Source organism: Homarus americanus, unplaced genomic scaffold (assembly GCF_018991925.1).
Source record: "Homarus americanus isolate GMGI-L3 unplaced genomic scaffold, GMGI_Hamer_2.0 scaffold43895, whole genome shotgun sequence".
Taxonomy (NCBI): domain Eukaryota; kingdom Metazoa; phylum Arthropoda; class Malacostraca; order Decapoda; family Nephropidae; genus Homarus; species Homarus americanus.
Window position 1 is genome coordinate 869,270 of NW_024738072.1, and position 18,407 is coordinate 887,676.

At 41.5% G+C, this 18,407-nt stretch overlaps 1 protein-coding gene across 1 annotated transcript in view; it reads right to left on the bottom strand.

Moving 5' to 3' along the window:
* The window catches only part of LOC121873666, a 49,704-nt gene extending 41,792 nt beyond the window's left edge, over window positions 1-7,912 (bottom strand). Inside the window, exon 1 of the mRNA XM_042377325.1 lies at window positions 6,977-7,912. Coding sequence (XP_042233259.1) covers window positions 6,977-7,037 — 61 coding nt within the window. The 5' untranslated portion in view covers window positions 7,038-7,912. The remainder of the gene's footprint in view (window positions 1-6,976) is intronic.
* Window positions 7,913-18,407: the final 10,495 nt, after the last annotated feature.

Here is an 18,407-nt window from a genome sequence, read left to right on the forward strand (position 1 = left end):
CCCTCCCCTATCCCCACATCATCTTCTGTCTCCCGCCCTTCCCTCCTTTCCTCTCCTCCTCTTCCCCGAATTCCGCCTTTTCGATTTTCCAATATATAGAAATGAAAAAAATCTCACACTCTTCTGATCTAGTCCGTGTTGAATATTCCAAGGCGCGCTATGGGTAAAACCTCATCTAGATCGGACAGACCACATCGAAACGAACCCTTAAACCTTGAACGTGTGAATCACCTCGAACCCTGTATGATATTGAACCCAAAGCCCAGTTGTCCCTCTCTCTCTCTCTTACAGGCCGAGGAAACTGTTACGACTTTCTCAGTTAAAGTGTTGAGACTCATTAGGAGAGAATCAAATACCATATTCAGTCCTTCACTTGACATCAACCTCTTGTTTAGGCAGTAGGGGGGGCCTCTACACCTCGTCTATACAGGTCAGGCACCATATCGCATCAACACCTCTACCCCCCACCTTCCCTCCCCGCCATATTCCTATATCTCCCCCCCCCCTCTTCCCATAACCTCTGTGATGTCTATATTATACTAAGTAGCAATATGTAGTATAGGCGAGAGTGGGATCTACCTCAGGAGAAATTTTCATCCTCATGTACTTGTGAGATAAGAGTGTGTTTTGTTTCCCCCACCGAGTACAATTTACCCCCAGAGAGCTGCATCGAAGTTTCCGCCTTGGGTATATGTGATAGAAAGTATATTTTGCCTCGCTCACCCAACACACATTACCTATAACCGTTGCCGGAAAATTGTACCCCTTAAGTATAATTTCTATATCATCTGTTTCGCATCGTTTAGCCAACACTGGTTACTCAAGATTGTTACACGGGAACTTAACCCTTATGGTACAAGTCAAGAGAGTCTATTTTCCTTCTAAGTTTGTTTTCTGGGTAACCGCTGCCTCACAATTTCACCCTAAAGCTATTTTATAAGATGGTGCTTTGTTCCTCATCGTTACCGTGGCAGAGAAATCACTCGAGATATTTTGACGAGTATTATGGTTCACGATACATTATACTGTTAAAACAATCACGCCACAAGAGGGTATCGTTGCTTCAGGTGCCACGCTCTACTTATTATTATTATTACTATTCTGATTCTTCTTCTTCTGATTCTTCTTTTTCTTCTACTCCAGCTCCTCTTTCTCCTCCCCTTCCTCTCCCTCTACCCTTCCTCCTCTTCCTCCTACCCCTCCTCTTCCTCTGCCTCTTTCCCTTCCTCCTTATCCCCTCCCTTCTCTTCTCACTGTCCCTCTCCTCCCTCACCTCCAAGTCATATTCACCCTAAAATACCAACTAGAACCAATAACTACAACAAACAAATAACAATTGTTTATCTCACCCAATAAACTGAATAAATTACTAAATAAAAATTCTTCTTTTCTCTTTAATCTCATTTTTTTAACCATTTTGAAATTTTCGTTTTTTTTAATGATTTGTATAATTCCCGGGAAGCCCAGAGAGAATATTGAACTCAGTTATAGACAGATAGGTAGACAGATAGAGAAGACAGAGAGACAAACAGAGAAGACAGATATAGCTTGACAGACATGTAGGGAAAAACAGATAAACAGACAGACAAAAAAGACAGACAGACATTAAGACAGACAGACATTAAGACAGACAGACTAATAGCACATATTAATATCCCCTCTCAGCGCATACGTATGTACATAAAATCATGAAGACGAATGTAAAAAAAAAGAAAGAAATATATAATCTCTCTCTCTCTCTCTCTCTCTCTCCATTTAGACAACATCACAATGACTCGTCCCATTAGAGGTCAGTCACGAGGAAGTTCCAATATTCTGTGTTTATATTTTGACCTCATAATTCGTTGGGAAAAGTAAAGGTGATTAGAAAAGTTTGTATTGCGTTATACTTTTAGTTTAAGAGGAAAATATGTGGCTGAAAGTAACGGTGATTGGAAGAGTTTGTATGTAATGGTGTTATATTTTACGATTATGTGCAATGGTGTGATGATAGTTAGTGATTATAGCAGTTAATATTACGTTTAAGCTTAGTGGTGTGATGATAGTTAGTGATTATAGCAGTTAATATTACGTTTAAGCTTAGTGTTGTGATGATTTAAAACTTTTGCTCCCATACATATGCACATAGACGAACACACACACACACACACACACACACACACACACACACACAGTAGAAGGAACGGTACTTATATCAATCTAGGAAGAAGAAACAGAGCAAACTGCACCACCAACCACGTTAATAACTCTCACTAGATTACAATAGTTACCGTAGCAGCATTAAAGATAACTCATAATTACAATAGTTACCGTAGCAGCATTAAAGATAACTCATAATTACAATAGTTACCGTAGCAGCATTAAAGATAACTCATAATTACAATAGTTACCGTAGCAGCATTAAAGATAGCTCACAATTACAATAGTTACCGTAGCAGCATTAAAGCTAACTCATAATTACAATAGTTACCGTAGCAGCATTAAAGATAACTCACAATTACAATAGTTACCGTAGCAGCATTAAAGATAACTCATAATTACAATAGTTACCGTAGCAGCATGATAGTAGGTGTACAACCCAACCAGCGCCTGACCCATAATAACTTAGACAAGGACTCAGTAGCACGGATCTCCAGAGAGCGTGAGTCACTTGGGGTCTGCAACATTACTACACAATTGCTCCTGCTGCCTATTTGCGAAACTTACAGCAACACACTTGAGCCTATAAGTTCCCAAACTTGTACAATTTCTCCTAGAGTCCATTTAAACTGTTACCGTAAAACCTTTGTCCTATAATTATACAAAGTATTGAACTGCGCTGTTTTACTTATTTGTGCATTTTTTTTGGGGGGGGGGGGCCACTGGGTAAGCGTAAGGTGTGGTGCCCTGGAGTAAGGATAACGTGTGGTGCCCTGGAGTAAGGACAACGTGTGGTGCCCTGGAGTAAGGATAACGTGTAGTGCCCTGGAGTAAGGATAACGTGTGGTGCCCTGGAGTAAGGACAACGTGTGGTGCCCTGGAGTAAGGATAACGTGTAGTGCCCTAGACTAAGCATAATGAATAGTGCCCATGTTATGTATGTATATCACACACCCCTAAATACTGCTCAAGTATCCCCTCGCTCAGAGCAGTTCAGACGTCACCTAACTGAGCCCTGCACCACCTACAGGCAGCCTTCTTACAATAGTCTCGGGGGATAATGTACTGAATATCGTCACGAGAACCCACCACCCTGGAGTAAGCATAAGGTGTGGTAGTCTGGAGTAAAGCATAGGGTGTGGTAGTCTGGAGTAAAGCATAGGGTGTGGTAGTCTGGAGTAAAGCATAGGGTGTGGTAGTCTGGAGAAAACATAAGGTGAGGTGCCCTGAAGCAAGCATAGAGCAGCACCCTAGAAATAAACATAAGATGAGGTGTTCCAAGGTAAGCATATGTCACGAGGCCCCAAGCTAGCATAACAGGTGAGACGGAGAACCAAACATAAGATATTACCATTATGATCTTCCGTCGTTTAGAATCAATGATGTTTTTAAAGAAGCTTCGTTGGGTGTTCTCAGTGTAGGGAAGGAGAGAGAGAGAGAGAAGGGGGGCAGAGAGAGGTGGAGATTACAATAACAAGAAAGAGAGAGAGAGACAGAGAGAGAGACAGAGAGAGAGGTGGAGATTACAATAATAAGAAAGAAAGAGAGAGAGAGAGAGACAGAGAGAGAGCAAACAAGAAGACTTTTGATGGGTTAAGATGGTCGCTCATCTAATTTGCATATATAAGGAATTTAAGTAGCTCAGAGTGAGTTATATATGTTCCTGACGGCTATATGGATACTAGGGGAAGTGTGTGTGTGTGTGTGTGTGTGTGTGTGTGTGTGTGTGTGTGTGAGTGATTGAGCTACGTCTTATCTCGTGGTAATAAGTTAATGTTTAATAATTACATGTAAAGGACTCAACACCAGTAGCAAATTAGGTGGTAAAAATGTCCTTCTGTTATTAGTGACTTTTGTTAATGTTAAGGTGTTGGTAATATGAGTGTGGTAAAATACTTGTGTTTTGTTTTATATATGTGTGGGGTGGATGGGTGTGTGTCTGTGTGGGGTAGGGATAGGGAAGGGGTGTGTGTTGGAGGGGTGTGTGTGGAGGAGGGGAGGAGTGTGGGGGGAAAGATGGGTGAGTGTGGGGGAAAGGAGGGGTAGGGAGGGGTGTGTGTGTGTGTGTGTGTGTATTCCCTATGTGTTTTTATATGTGTGTGTGTGTGTGTGAGCAGATCCAAAAAAATTAGAAGCATATTTTTACTGTATAAATATGCACATGATAAATAAAAGTAACTCCAATTGGTCACACACACACACACACACACACACACACACACACACACACACATCGTTGCTAACTTGGAATTCAGTCAAATCCAAAGCTTCACAAAAATGAACCAAAAACTCACACATTTAGCTAGTTTCACCATCTTGAGCTGGCAGAGGAAAGCAAAGTTGGACACAGTTCCGAAACTTGTGAAGCACTTTGGAAACTTCTCACTGTATTTGACGTGAGATCTTTCTTTTCTGGAGCACCTTATTTGTATCTCTGATTCTGACGGAGTTATAACAAAGTATTATAAAAGCTAAGAGGGAAAAAGTTACACAATTAGAGTTGGTCGGAGCGACGACACGACACAGGGACGTAATATTGGAAACCTTTCTCTGTTTTGTGCAGGAGTTAGTTTCTATTAGGCCACAGGTCTGGAAGTTTGAATCAGCAGAGTTCTGGAACACCTCGCCACAAACAGCAGAGTGCTGGAACAACACCACCACCACCAGTAGAGTCCTGGAATACCTCTATTTTAACAGCAGAGTCCTGGAACACCTCGCCAAAAACATCAGAGTCTTGGAACACCTCACAACCACCACCAGTAGAGTTATGGAACACCTCGCTGCAACCACCAGTAGAGTCCTGGAACACCTCAACACCACCATCAGACACCTGGAACACCTCAGCACCACCATCAGACACCAGGAACACCTCAGCACCACCACCAGACACCTGGAACACCTCAGCACCACCATCAGACACCTGGAACACCTCACCCCCACCATCAGACACCAGGAACACCTCAGCACCACCATCAGACACCTGGAACACCTCAGCACCACCATCAGACACCAGGAACACCTCAGCACCACCATCAGACACCTGGAACACCTCAGCACCACCATCAGACACCACACCTCAGCACCACCATCAGACACCAGGAACACCTCAGCACCACCATCAGACACCTGGAACACCTCAGCACCACCATCAGACACCTGGCACCACCATCAGACACCAGGAACACCTCAGCACCACCATCAGACACCTGAACACCTCAGCACCACCATCAGACACCTGGAACACCTCAGCACCACCATCAGACACCTGGAACACCTCAGCACCACCATCAGACACCTGGGAACACCTCAGCACCACCATCAGACACCTGGAACACCTCAGCACCACCATCAGACACCTGGAACACCTCAGCACCACCATCAGACACCTGGAACACCTCAGCACCACCATCAGACACCAGGAACACCTCAGCAGCCAGGAATAGAGATCTTTACTGTCACCCCGCTGAACTGGAGGTCCTTAACGTTGGTCTCAGGGAGTGGAATCAATACAAAGTAGATTTTAATGTGTAGTAGTGAGCGCTTGGTGGTGGTTATATTGTCTACAGATTATATTAATTAGATAATCGATATTTTTATGTTAGATAATTTTTTTTTACTTTTATTAAAACAAATACAAATAAAATCAATAAGTGAAACGCCTTCCTTTATACTTGAAATAATTGTGGTACCATACCTACAAATAGCTTTTGTTTCTACACTGAACTGAATATGAATATATTTAGAGAATTAGGAAGTACTTGTTGTTCAATGCTGATGATGTTATTATGATCACAGATTTTAAATGATTAATAGAAATATTAATGACATAATTAAGGGCAGGAGAGCCAGAGGGAGGCAGAGATTGGAATGGACAAATGAAATTAAAAGCTGTCCTCCCCAGAGAGACGCAAAATTTGAAATGATTGGTTAAAAACAGCTCGAAAATGTCTAGAGTGGATGACTGTGGTCGCCAGCCCTCAGAAATATATAATGCGCTTTTGCTGATTGAGTGAATTAAATGTATCATATTCATAGCCACAGTATTAAAATGTCTTGGGATACGACTAGCTCTCACTGGTACATTTTCCGATGATGATGTCTTTCTAATAAATAAGAACTCGAGGTTTCATTCACACAAGACTCAGTTAAAACAGGAATTACGTTTCAACTCTAACCTTTGACCTGAGTATCTAACTATAAATTTACACTCCTAAAACTGCTGTGAGTCACCAAGGGGAAGCAGAGTGTGATAATTAGGGACACAGCTGTTGGAGTACATGTGGAGTTGTCCATGTGGAGTGACCGACTGAATGACACAGCCCGTCGACCTCACCCACCAAGAGGGGAGAAAAATATATACTGTAGTTATGTGCTGAGCTCCTCTTATCCTGATGCAAAATTCAATGCGAACAATAAACAAATGGTAACTTTTTTTATACTGACAATAATTTTCTTGTTACGACTTCCAGCAGAACAATACAACACTTCCGGCCCGGATACCCGACCTCAAGTACTGTGTTTATGTTTCTGGAATATTTATACACAAACGACATCAAAGATTGAAGGTTTTTTTATGTCTGGTATATTTATAGTTATAAAACTGTGTATTGGATGTTGTGATATTCTAAGATAATGGTCGAAGATGACTACTGATGAACGAACTACGACCATCTGTCGACTTACCAATAATAAACAATACTCATGATGGTCTACTAAACCACAAGCGTTCCATAATAGCTCAATTCGACTAACATTTGAAGATTTTTATTAATTTTCGTACACGAGAGATTTCCCATTGAATACTTCTGCTTTCTTCCTGTTCAAAAAATTATCTTACCTTGAACGAGGAACACCATGGCCAGCATCCATGAGTGTGACCACCGCCTCCTGGTCACCATGGTTCCTCCCTCTGTTCTTCTTACAATATACTCTGGAGAATTTTCTGTAAAATGCTTGAATGACGTCTTCAGTACGACACTCCCAAGAGATTATCTATAAATCTCTTAGTTAATGGTAGAAGTCGTTTGGATTTTTATGGATACTTTCTTACGTGTCTGTTGGGGCGCTTTAAACCTCTAGAGATTTCCTGGAAGCCTTTTTTGGTTGCCGTTGTGAAGCCTTTGTGAGACCTGGGATTTTTTGGAAGTATCAGGAAGACTTTAGGAAACTTGAAACTCTACGCGACAACCCTAAGTTCATCTGCTAGAGGTGTGAAGATATATCCTGGAAACACGACTGGAACCTCGGTGTGACCACATTCCTCCTCCCCAAAGTTTGTTTGTTTACATACGCTCCCACGGTGGGTGAAGCCTGGCTGGTTCAGGTTCGTTAAGCGCTGTAAAGTTTAATTTCACTGTTTTTTTTTTCGGAACGTTTACATCGATGACCTATAAATCATAAAATATATAGTATATTTGATAGTTTTTGAGTCCTTAGGTCATGTTTCAAAAACTTTTATAGCACGGAGTTACTCATTAACTTTTCATTATAAATATTGCTCTATCAGTAGAGTATATTTTCTAACTTGAATCTGTAATCAAGTCGAGGCAGTCTGAGTAACCCACATTGACTGTCATCCAAGAAGAAATGTTAAAGTGATTGTCATGGACGGTGGAGGGGCCGCGTCCGCTGGTCCAGGTCAGAGCAGAGCGACACACGATCCTCCTCCTGCCGCCTACAGCGTGTTACTGACGACTGACTCTCCTCACCACCAGGCACTCCTGAGTGCCACGCGCGGGTGTCACCACCAGGCACTCCTGGGTGCTACTAGTTGGTGCCACGACTAGGCAATCCTTAGTCCCACAGCTAAGCATCTCCGTATGACACTATTACTCACTCATGGACGTCATCATCCGTCTCTCGTCACTGCCACATGTTGTTGCCGACACCAATTACTCCTACAGTAGGAGCCATGCGCTAGTTCCCGTCACCATGTACGTCCAACTGCCACCACTAAGCACCTGTGGGTGCCACATTCACTCAGACCTAGTTGTCACCACCAGGAACACCTGGGTACCTGGCACAGGTGCCCCCATCAGACCACTCCTAGGTGCCACGTATACTGGAAGTGTGCCCACTACGCACTCTTGGTTGTCATGCAGAGATGTCATCACTAGACACTCCTGAGTTCACCAGGCGCACACCGTGGCCCTAACACTGTACAAATGGGTGTATTAGCATGTGTTTGTGTGTCTATGTATGTGTCTCCACCAAATGCTGTGTGTGTGTGTGTGTGTGTGTGAGTGTGTGTGTGTGTGTGTGAGTGTGTGTGTGTGTGTGTGTGTGTGTGTGTGTGTGTGTGTGTGTGTGTGTGTGTGTGTGTGTGTGTGTGTGTGTGTGTGTGTGTGTGTGTGTGTGTGTGTGTGTGTGTGTGTGTGTGTGTGTGTGTGTGTGTGTGTGTGTGTGTGTGTTTCACCACCAGATACTCTATAATAATTAGCAATAATAATTAACCGTTTATTGAACAAATTTCAGCAGACCTGAAGGCTAAAAATATAGTGGACAGAAATGACTTAATACATAAGAACATAAGAATGGAGGACACTACAGCGGGCCTTTTGGCCTATACTGGGCAGCCCCGTTTACACCCAACCCCTTTCGCTCATATATCTGCCCAACCTATATTTGAAGCTACCCAGCATGTTCGAGTTAATGATGGTGTTTGGCAACGTCTTCTACTCATCCACTACTCTTTTTCCAAACCAATGTTTACTTATCTCGAGCCTAAATCTAAATTTTTCTTCTGTAATTTAAAACCAATCCTACGAGTTCATTCCTGGGTGGATAATTTAAGTACTTTTGCTGTATCACCTTTGCTTAACCCTGACTTCCATTTCTACACTTCGATCATATCGCCCCTCACTCTACGTCTCTCTAGGAAATACAAATTAAGATGCTTTAACCTGCCTCTGTACTCAAGGTTCCTAATGCCCGGGATTAGTCTCGTCATCCTCCTCTTAAGCTCAGCCTTCAGGGAAGCACAGTGCTGCTCCCAGTTAGTAGACATGGTAACACTGCCTGGTAATCCCAGGAGCTAACTTGACATGGGAGGGGGTGTTTAACAAAAGCTTTCATTAGAAAAAAGAAAGGGAGCAAACAGTGAACATACAGATCAATGTTTACAGTGGAGGTCACGTAGATCATGTGAGCTGAGGTGTTGAACAGCAGACACGTGGTGTATTAACTCCCTCTCAGATGGTGTTATGAGGGACCTGACGTGGTGTAGTAATTCCCTCACAGATGGTGTTATGAGGGGCCTGACGTGGTGTAGTAATTCCCTCACAGATGGTGTCATGAGGCACTCCTGGGTGCCACCACCACACACTCCTGGGTGCCACCACCACACACTCCTGGGTGCTATTACTACACACTCCTAGGTGCCACCACCACACACTCCTGCTCCTGGGTGCCAAAACTAAATAGGTAGTTAATTAATCAAGATGAATGAAAGTTGTGAGTAATGCGCCTCGTTTTCTGTTAAATGCATTGTTCTACCTGGAGGCACTGAAGTAAAATCTTACCCACTCATTATCTTCCTCGCTGAATATAAAACTGTGTAAGTTTTAGTGAAAGTCTAGATCATTTCTTTGTCATTCGCATGTGACTGGAATTATGTTTTCGAGTGTTCTCAATGTGATTTCCATTTTCTATTAGCGTTTCAGTGATTTTTATAGAGTTTTTATTTGTACCCGATGGAAACGGTGGACCATGAGGTGTTGAAATAGACTTTGGCTTGACAAACAGAATGGCTATTTCTCTCCTTATGTTTTGATTACATTATAAACTAAATATTTTCTTGTATCTGAATATATTGTTATTATTGTTGAAGCTTCTTTTGATTACCTATAAAATCTAGATTATTATTCAAAGGGGAAAGGGGGGGGGGGTATATGTGTTGACCCACCTCTGAGGTGCCCTTTTGTGGTACAGTAAGTAGACTTGCTACACCTATGTTAACGATATCCTAACTTAACTAAACTTAACCTAACTTAACATACCTGCCCCTCTCCCTCCCTGCCTCCTTCCACCCCTCCCTTGTTCCGCTTCTCCTTCCCTCCCTCCCTTCTTACCCTTCCTTCAATCCCTTTCTCCCACACTCCCTCATCTTTCCTTTCATCCATCCTTAACTCCGTGCCTTCCTTTCCTTCTATCCTTCCCTTCCCCTTCTCTCCCTCCATCCTTCCCGCCTATTCTCTCAACCAGGGGATTATAACTTATCCCCCATTGTCTGTAGCGCCATCATTGTTGGGCTTCTATGAAAAAAAATTATTTATAAATATTTTCTTTGTTTAAGGATAATCACCATATTACAGCATAAGCTACAGCGAGGGCCTCTGGTGTCAAATAGGGATAACTTTTTTGTTTATTATTGTCAAAAACTTCATGGAATTTAGTTTATTTACAGGGGGATTAAATCTATACTACGTAAAACACCTGTTGATGGCTTAATGTAATTAGATTTTGCATACGTAAGGTGAGATAAAGTTAGGTTGGTTAGGTTAAGTTAGATAAAGTTAAGGTTAGGTTAAGTTAGGTTAGGACATAGAACTTTACTATGTACTGAGTGCAAATGAGGATACAGCTTTATTCTATCAGCTATCTTGCCATTAGAGATGAAGTGCTCTGACTTTTCATACAGTGTGGTGGGATCTGTCCATAAAAGTTTCTATTTTTTCACAGTCCAAGACGTAGTGTTGGGGTGTGTAGCTCTTATGTCTGGCCGCACACTTTACATTTCGTTTTGATCACATCTACCTAGAGGATCCCATTCTACCTACGAGGCATTAAAGTGTTGACAATAATATTGGACATCATAATATATAATGCTCTTTCATCTCCAGAGTTCCATGCTCTCCTCACCTGTTGATATATCATTCAACTGTCCATTAATTTAACCAATCATACAACTGCGAATAAACATACAGCCAATAAGAACAGTGATTCATAAAAGGGAGTTTTTGGCTTGGCATTACTAGACTAAGCAGTGAAACAAGCATAACTACCCACCCACCTGCATTTGGGTAAACTCCTCCCACTGATGATGTCATTTTCCATAGCCAACCCTACAACCCTCTCCTCTTGGCCAAGCTGTTCTCTTATTGGTTGAATATTCCCACGTCGTTGTTTTATTGGTTAAATTTACGATCAGTTCAGTATTTTGTCAATAGATGGCGGGTGAATGTACAGTATTTGCGAGAGAGAACAGCGTCTTATGAGGCGTGTTATATATTTATTATGACACATCTCTCACAGCATTGTTCACAATAGATTTATTTTTCTTGAGAAACATCTGAGTAAAACTGACGAATACGAACAGAAAGGAATAGAGTCATTGGTGGTGTATACAGTTGTGTTTGGTCATAGACGAAATAAATTGAAACGTGGGAAATTTTTATAAATGCAAATGTGGTTCAGGGCATTGTGGCCCCCATGTGGTGAGCCAGTGACCTTCACCTCAGAGATCAATAGTGATATAAATTACCATAAGTCGGGTGACACATATCTATATAGCCTTCGACCTTGACCTTTGGCTCATGTTAAACGAAAAAGTTATTTGTTTTTTCTTCAGGATTCGACCACTACAGGTTATAACTCGACCACTACAGGTTATAACTCGACCACTACAGGTTATAACTCGACCACTACAGGTTATAACTCGACCACTACAAGTAAAATAATAATAGTAACTCATCAACTAACTGTACTAGGGTGAGGAGCCAACCCACTCCGACTGCTGCCATTTTCAACGTTGTGACCTTGACCTATGACATACTGTAGGCCCTACTCTTGACCTTTTACCTATTGTGACCTAAAACTTTGACCTGTTGTGTACTTGACCTTTGACCTATTATGACCTTAAAATTTTACCTGTTGCGATCTTAAACTTTGACCTATGTACACACACACACGCACACACACACACACACACACACACACACACACACACACACACACATACTCTTAAGATGTTCTGTAAAATTTGGAGGAACAAGTGACCTCATCTAATCTAATTTAATCTAATTTAATCTAATATAATCAATCTAATCTAACTTAGCCTACCCTAACTTACCCTAACAAAGTCCAAAGAAAGATTGAACACTTCGGATGGCTGTGTGTTTGTTTCAGGAGGTCGAAAAACGTGGTTTATGTAAAATTGTGCGTGATTGCGAGATTTCTGTGTGTGTGTGTGTGTGTGTGTGTGTGTGTGTGTGTGTGTGTGTGTGTGTGTGTGTGTAGCTGAGAAATAACCCTAGACCGTTTCTTTCTCGTCTGAATATAATGTAAGGGATCACGTGAAGATTAGGCATCCTATATCATTTCACCTGATGATTAAACAACCTAACCTAACACAAACCCAACCTAAACTAACGTAAATCTAACCTAAACTAACCTAACGCAAACTTGACCTAACCTAACCTATAGCTGAGGTGTCTAAATTTTCCCGTGATCTGATACAAGACAGCACAAGGTAGTCACAGCACCGTCAAACAGCGAGTACAGGTCAAAAACACTGAGACAGCTTCACAGGTCATCTTCAGTATGTCCAGAAAAGAATGAAAATCGTCCAAGTGTGATCATACGTCAGATAAGGATGAGTCTTCGCTTCCAGTATGAAGGCAATCAGGCCATCAGTGATAGAGACAGCTATTGGATATAACCGATGTTGAGATAAGAAAAACAGCCTAAGAAAATACCGCCTCTGCTGTTCCTATAGTGGCCAAGGCATATAAAAAAGTTATCTGCCTGTGAGTGTTTGGTACCACAGAGGCGAAGTGTGGGAGTCTGGAGTCTTGGAAGTCGGGAGTCTTGGAAGTCGGGAGTCTTGGAAGTCGGGGAGGAGTATCTTGATTGTTCCTTGAGACCTTCAACAATATCTGGAAAACTCACGGAGAACTGCGTGTTAACATTAAACGCCTGAACACCACTAGTGCCACAATAAGCATCTAAACCCATAAAACTCGAATATATTTAGAATTTTCTACAGTTTTAAATATTTATATGCACATAACTAAGGAAACCCTAATGTTTGTTTTCCAAATTTCAACCTTTTTTTTTCGCTGTTATATTCGCCACATGAAAAAATAAAGATAAATTTTGTGAAATATAAATGTAGAAAATGGAATGCGGTGAAGCAACACGTATATAACTAGGTGCTGGTCTCCGGGTCTTAAGCGAACTGAGAAAACTTTTAACTGAACCATTGTTGATTTGAACAGTGTGGAGCCACTGAATGATAAACAAAAAAATTATCCTGAATTATTTTCTATGGTATATAAAAGATACTTGATGTTGACGTTACTAATGTTATTACTGCACTTCAACAACTAATTACCAAGGTTTGTAATTACCACTATTCCATCATCAATAACAATTACAACATACTGGATACAACTCATTGTATAAAGGTATTAAATGCAACAAACATTTATTGCCTCTTCTTAATCAATTATAAATCGTTTTTCTTGAGTCAACACCAGATTTACACTGAGGGGCCAAAAAATAAGAGTAAAAAGAATTATTATCTAAGCTTAATTAATTATCTTTATGTTAAATGAATCACTGAAAACAAGATATCGTATACATACGGTCATGAAATTTTTGAAAAATCATACTAACAAATAAATATATAACATTTCCTACGCATCCAAATTCTGGCTGTCATCTGGAATATGTGGACGAAGATAGGGACCCGTCAATGGTGAAGGGGTGTGGAAGGAGAGAACTTTCTGGTTTGTGGTACCTGACGAAAGTTAGTTCCTCCCGTACCTTCCCTGAATACGTACTTGGTGTTGTGGTTCCGGGACCGAGGAACACTTTGTATCCTGGGAGAGTGTGATGGACTCTCCTCTTCTAGAGTGTGGAGTGACGGCATCTAGTTACTCTCTCTCTCTCTCTCTCTCTCTCTCTCTCTCTCTCTCTCTCTCTCAGGCTAGTAAGTCCAGGAGTTGATAAGAAAGATCACACGTGTCTTTACAACTTGTTGCTTCCTTCTGACATTCTCACCATAAAACAACGCCAGCGCGAGCAGTGAATAGTGGCCGGCGTTTCATTTCTTCCTCCTGCAATGATTCACTTAGTAGAGCTTCGCCAGACGAACGTTTAGGGCCAACTGAATTACCATATTCAAGGTGAGGTGAGGTTATTCTCTGTGGGAGGGAGGGAGGGAGGGAGGGAGGGAGGGAGGGAGGGTGTTTCAACTTCTCGTTTTAGATTTCCTTCTTTATCTTTTCTTAACACTAAATGTAAATAATGTCAGTATATGTAAGAGCGTAGGTACAGGTGTAGGCACAGGTGTAGGTACAGGTGTAGGTACAGGTACAGGTGTAGGTGCTGGTACAGGTACAACTGCTCTATTTATCATAGCGTGAAGGTAAACAGTGAGATCATGATTAGTTTAGGTTTATTATTATTATTTAGTTGTATTAAAGAAGTGAGTGAGTGTTGTTACATTAGACGCGGGTGGTGACCGAGTCTCGGGCCATCACGGGCACCAAATGGCCAAAGTTAATATATTAAATCACTTGTGGTTTAATTAATCCAGAACTGCTGTACTGGAGCCAGATATATGCATCAGAGTTTATAAAATACTCACTTAACATGCACTCATTTATTATTAATTAAAAATAGAAATGGGAATTAATTGTTAAACATAAGTGGTTCACACCAGGGAGTTTACCACACAGCAATATGTTGGTCAAATATTATTACGTGCACAGTATTTTAATATTTTTTTCAGAAGGCTTAGTCGTTGATGTTATAATGTTATTACTACACTTCAACTATTAAGGTTTTTAATCGCGTAACAAGGTCGGTAATATTACACAATTAAAAATTACGAGATATAACTCTCTGTTGGGGTTTGGTCACAACACTAACGTCAGGTACCACTACTGTGTGATCAAGGTCGCCCTGTAGTAAATCATCCCTATTTCATCAGAAGATAATAGAGCCGCCCCGTCCACCTGGCGGCAGTCGTCACAAACAACTGGCGGAAGAAGCAGTGTTTTGTTGGTGTTGACAGAGACGAAGGAACTGGTAAGTTTACTGTAAATTTTTTAAATTTATTTTTGTTTTTAGAATATGATGTTTGTTTCCTATTTATTTCTCTGCGTTCTGATAAGAAACAGTTTTTAGTGAACACATTGTTTATAGAGTTAGTAAAGTGATATCAGTGGTTGTGTCGGTATGATCGTCAATATGGCCGTGTGTTTTTCTCGTTGCTCTTTTACGAGAAGGAACCAAACAGAACTGGTTCTCGAGACCCGTCTTACTCTGTTGGTGTACAAAAAGTTTTGCTACTTTGTAAAGTATTTTACGTGAAAGGCGAACCACAACGAATACTGGACTGGTTCAACAGGCGAAAGTGGTGAACCATCTGTGAGAGACGCGCGGGATAGTTTGGCTCCCTGTGGTCGGTGTGTCGTCTACTGGACACTCAAGGTTTTATAATATGTGGTTTATATGTACGAGTAACATCTGAATTTTAAAATACATTATGTATAATATTCACGTTCATTTGTGTAGATTTAATGTCAACATCTGGCATATTGTCTTCGTGAACAAACAAAACAAATGAGAATTAGCCATCGCCTGTACACAACCATCATGGGACGGGACCACTACTGTTTGTGCCCTTGGTCCAGCCTGCGGCCACACTAACGGATATTTTGTCGCCAACATGTGATCCACAAGACGAAATGAGGCACAGGTTCATTTCAGACCCTGGTAGGGTACGGCCACGTGCACTGGATCAGCGTTTCTTCCTGTTGATCACATGTTGGCGACAAAATGTATACAGGTGTGGCCGCGTCAGACAACCTCAGTGATTTAGCTGACGACAACAGCTGGATGAGAAGCTGGCAGGTGGGGTCAACAACAAGATAGAGGAGTGTATTGTTGAACGGTGAGGTATGTACAGTACAGAACATGTATTTGACAGTCATGGGTGGGGAGCGGATGAGACATGTACAGTTGAAGACAAATTCTCCGAACCCTTGACAATATTTGGCATCTAGTTTTGGGTCATATTTATGATTGGTTTATATCTAATAACTCCGCTTTTCGTCTCATATTATGTCAGCACCACAAAATGTAAAAAATAAATAAATAAATACAAAGAAAATCTGAGAAAATATGTTGAAATTCCAATCCCTTCACTTAATGATCATCTAGTACTTACATACCAGATTATACCAAGTGTCCTGGGAATTTTGTCCTCAGCTGTACATTTATGTCTTCAACATTCAGCAAACATCACTGCCATGAGAGCCGGCAGGAGCAGCCCCAACGTAGAGTGGCGTCGCCTCAGACTCACTGGCGTTGTCTGCATCAGTACATAAGGCGTGGTAAAATAACGTTACTTTGCTCTTACACGCGGCCATACTACCACTACCTCGTGACCAGAGGGCGTTGATGGCTGGGTTTTCACAGAGGCGGGAAAAAGGTCAATTGTCCGAAGTCACCATCGCCCTGACGACCAATAACCCCAGGTCAACATGTTGGCTGGTGTATTAAATATACAACCAATAAGCTGCTACAAATTATAGTGTGTGTTACGATATCACACACAGGTTGAGATATGTCTGATATATCAACCTCTATAAGACTATGGCCTGGATATACGTGAGCCAGTTGGATATTTACAACAATATTCTGCCAACACTAACCACTCCTCCAGCACACACTTGTTGAATATGGCGGTAAAAACCACACTAAACATTTTCAGGACGATATTAAAGATAAATGATAACATAAACGACTTACACACCAACATACACATAATCACACGCTCACTCTATGACACATGACAGTTATTATATTATAACTGTGCCCGTCTTACAGGGATAATTCATCTACAGTAATAATAATCCTCTCTATACGTGCCGGGCCTGTTTGTACTGACGGCTGGGGTCCACAGTATATACTAATACACATTGATGAACTAAATTATTTGACTGTTTGATCATATATTTTACCTAAACGAGTCAATGATCCCTAGTTGCGGGGCAGGGGGGGGTTAGTCTGTCTGTCTGACTGTCTGTCTGTCTAATGGTAGTTGTGGTGATAGCGGTGGTGCCTGTGATGGTAGTGATTATAGTGTTAGTAATGATTATAGTGTTAGTAGTGGTAATATTCGTGGTGTATGTGGTGATGATGGTGGTAATCGTGGTGATAGTGGCGGTTGTGGCAGTGTATACGGTGATAGTGTATGTGGTGGTAGCCGTGGTGTATGTGGTGATAATGGTAGTTGTGATAGTTATATTAGTAGTGGTGTATATGGTGATAGTGCTGGCATTAGTGGTGATAATGGTGGTAGTTGAGGCGGTTATGGCATTAGTATATTAACAATCGACCATAATAATGTGTGTGTGTGTGTGTGTGTGTGTGTGCTTATCCTTAACGCTTAACACCCTGCATAACAGCTTAAATAATAAACATAAATCATATAATTGACATAGCTTAAACTCTAACTTTAATTTACACTCTTAAAATAAAACACAAAATAAACGTTAATAAGTAAATGACACATCTAAAATAAATTAAAATAAAATCTATTATTATTTTCTATTTTCCGTATATAATATAAACTCATTCATTGTGCGATTAAAAATGTCGAAGTTTTGATTAATTCTGATATTGGGTGTGGTAGAAAGTGTGGGGGGGGGGTGGTAGAGAGTGGGATGTGCGGTAGAGAGTGAGGGTGTGTGGTAAATTGGTAGGAGTTATGTAATGCAGAGTAGTGTGGTGTGTTTGAAAAGGTGATAGGGATGTGTGGTAGAAGGTGTCAGGACAAAAGCCCCCTGAACAAAAACCCTCAGTTAACGAGCAAAGTAGGTTAGGTTAGGTCCGAGGGGGTTTGTCCTACACTCGTGGTGGAGAGTGGTGTGTGTGTGTGTGTGTGTGTGTGTGTGTGTGTGTGTGTATATGTATGTGTGTGTGTGTGGTAGAGTGCTAAGGGTAGGGTGAGAGAGTGGTAGAAAGGGGTGAGGGTGTGGTAGAGGGAGAATGATGGTGAGACAAAGGGAGGGTGAGAGTGTGGCAGAGGGAGGGTGAGGGGGTGTGGCGGGAGGTTGTCTACATCATCTCATCAATTATGATCAGGTGAGGTGGCCGGTAATGAGTGGAGCTCCTCTCCTTCCTGGCTACTGTGAGGCTTTAAGCTACACCAGCTCTCTCACTCCTCCACAGTGTTGTGAGGTAGACACAAGAAATTAACTTGAAGATTCAGTATAATATCCTGGCAATAAATAGACTCATGACTTGTTAAA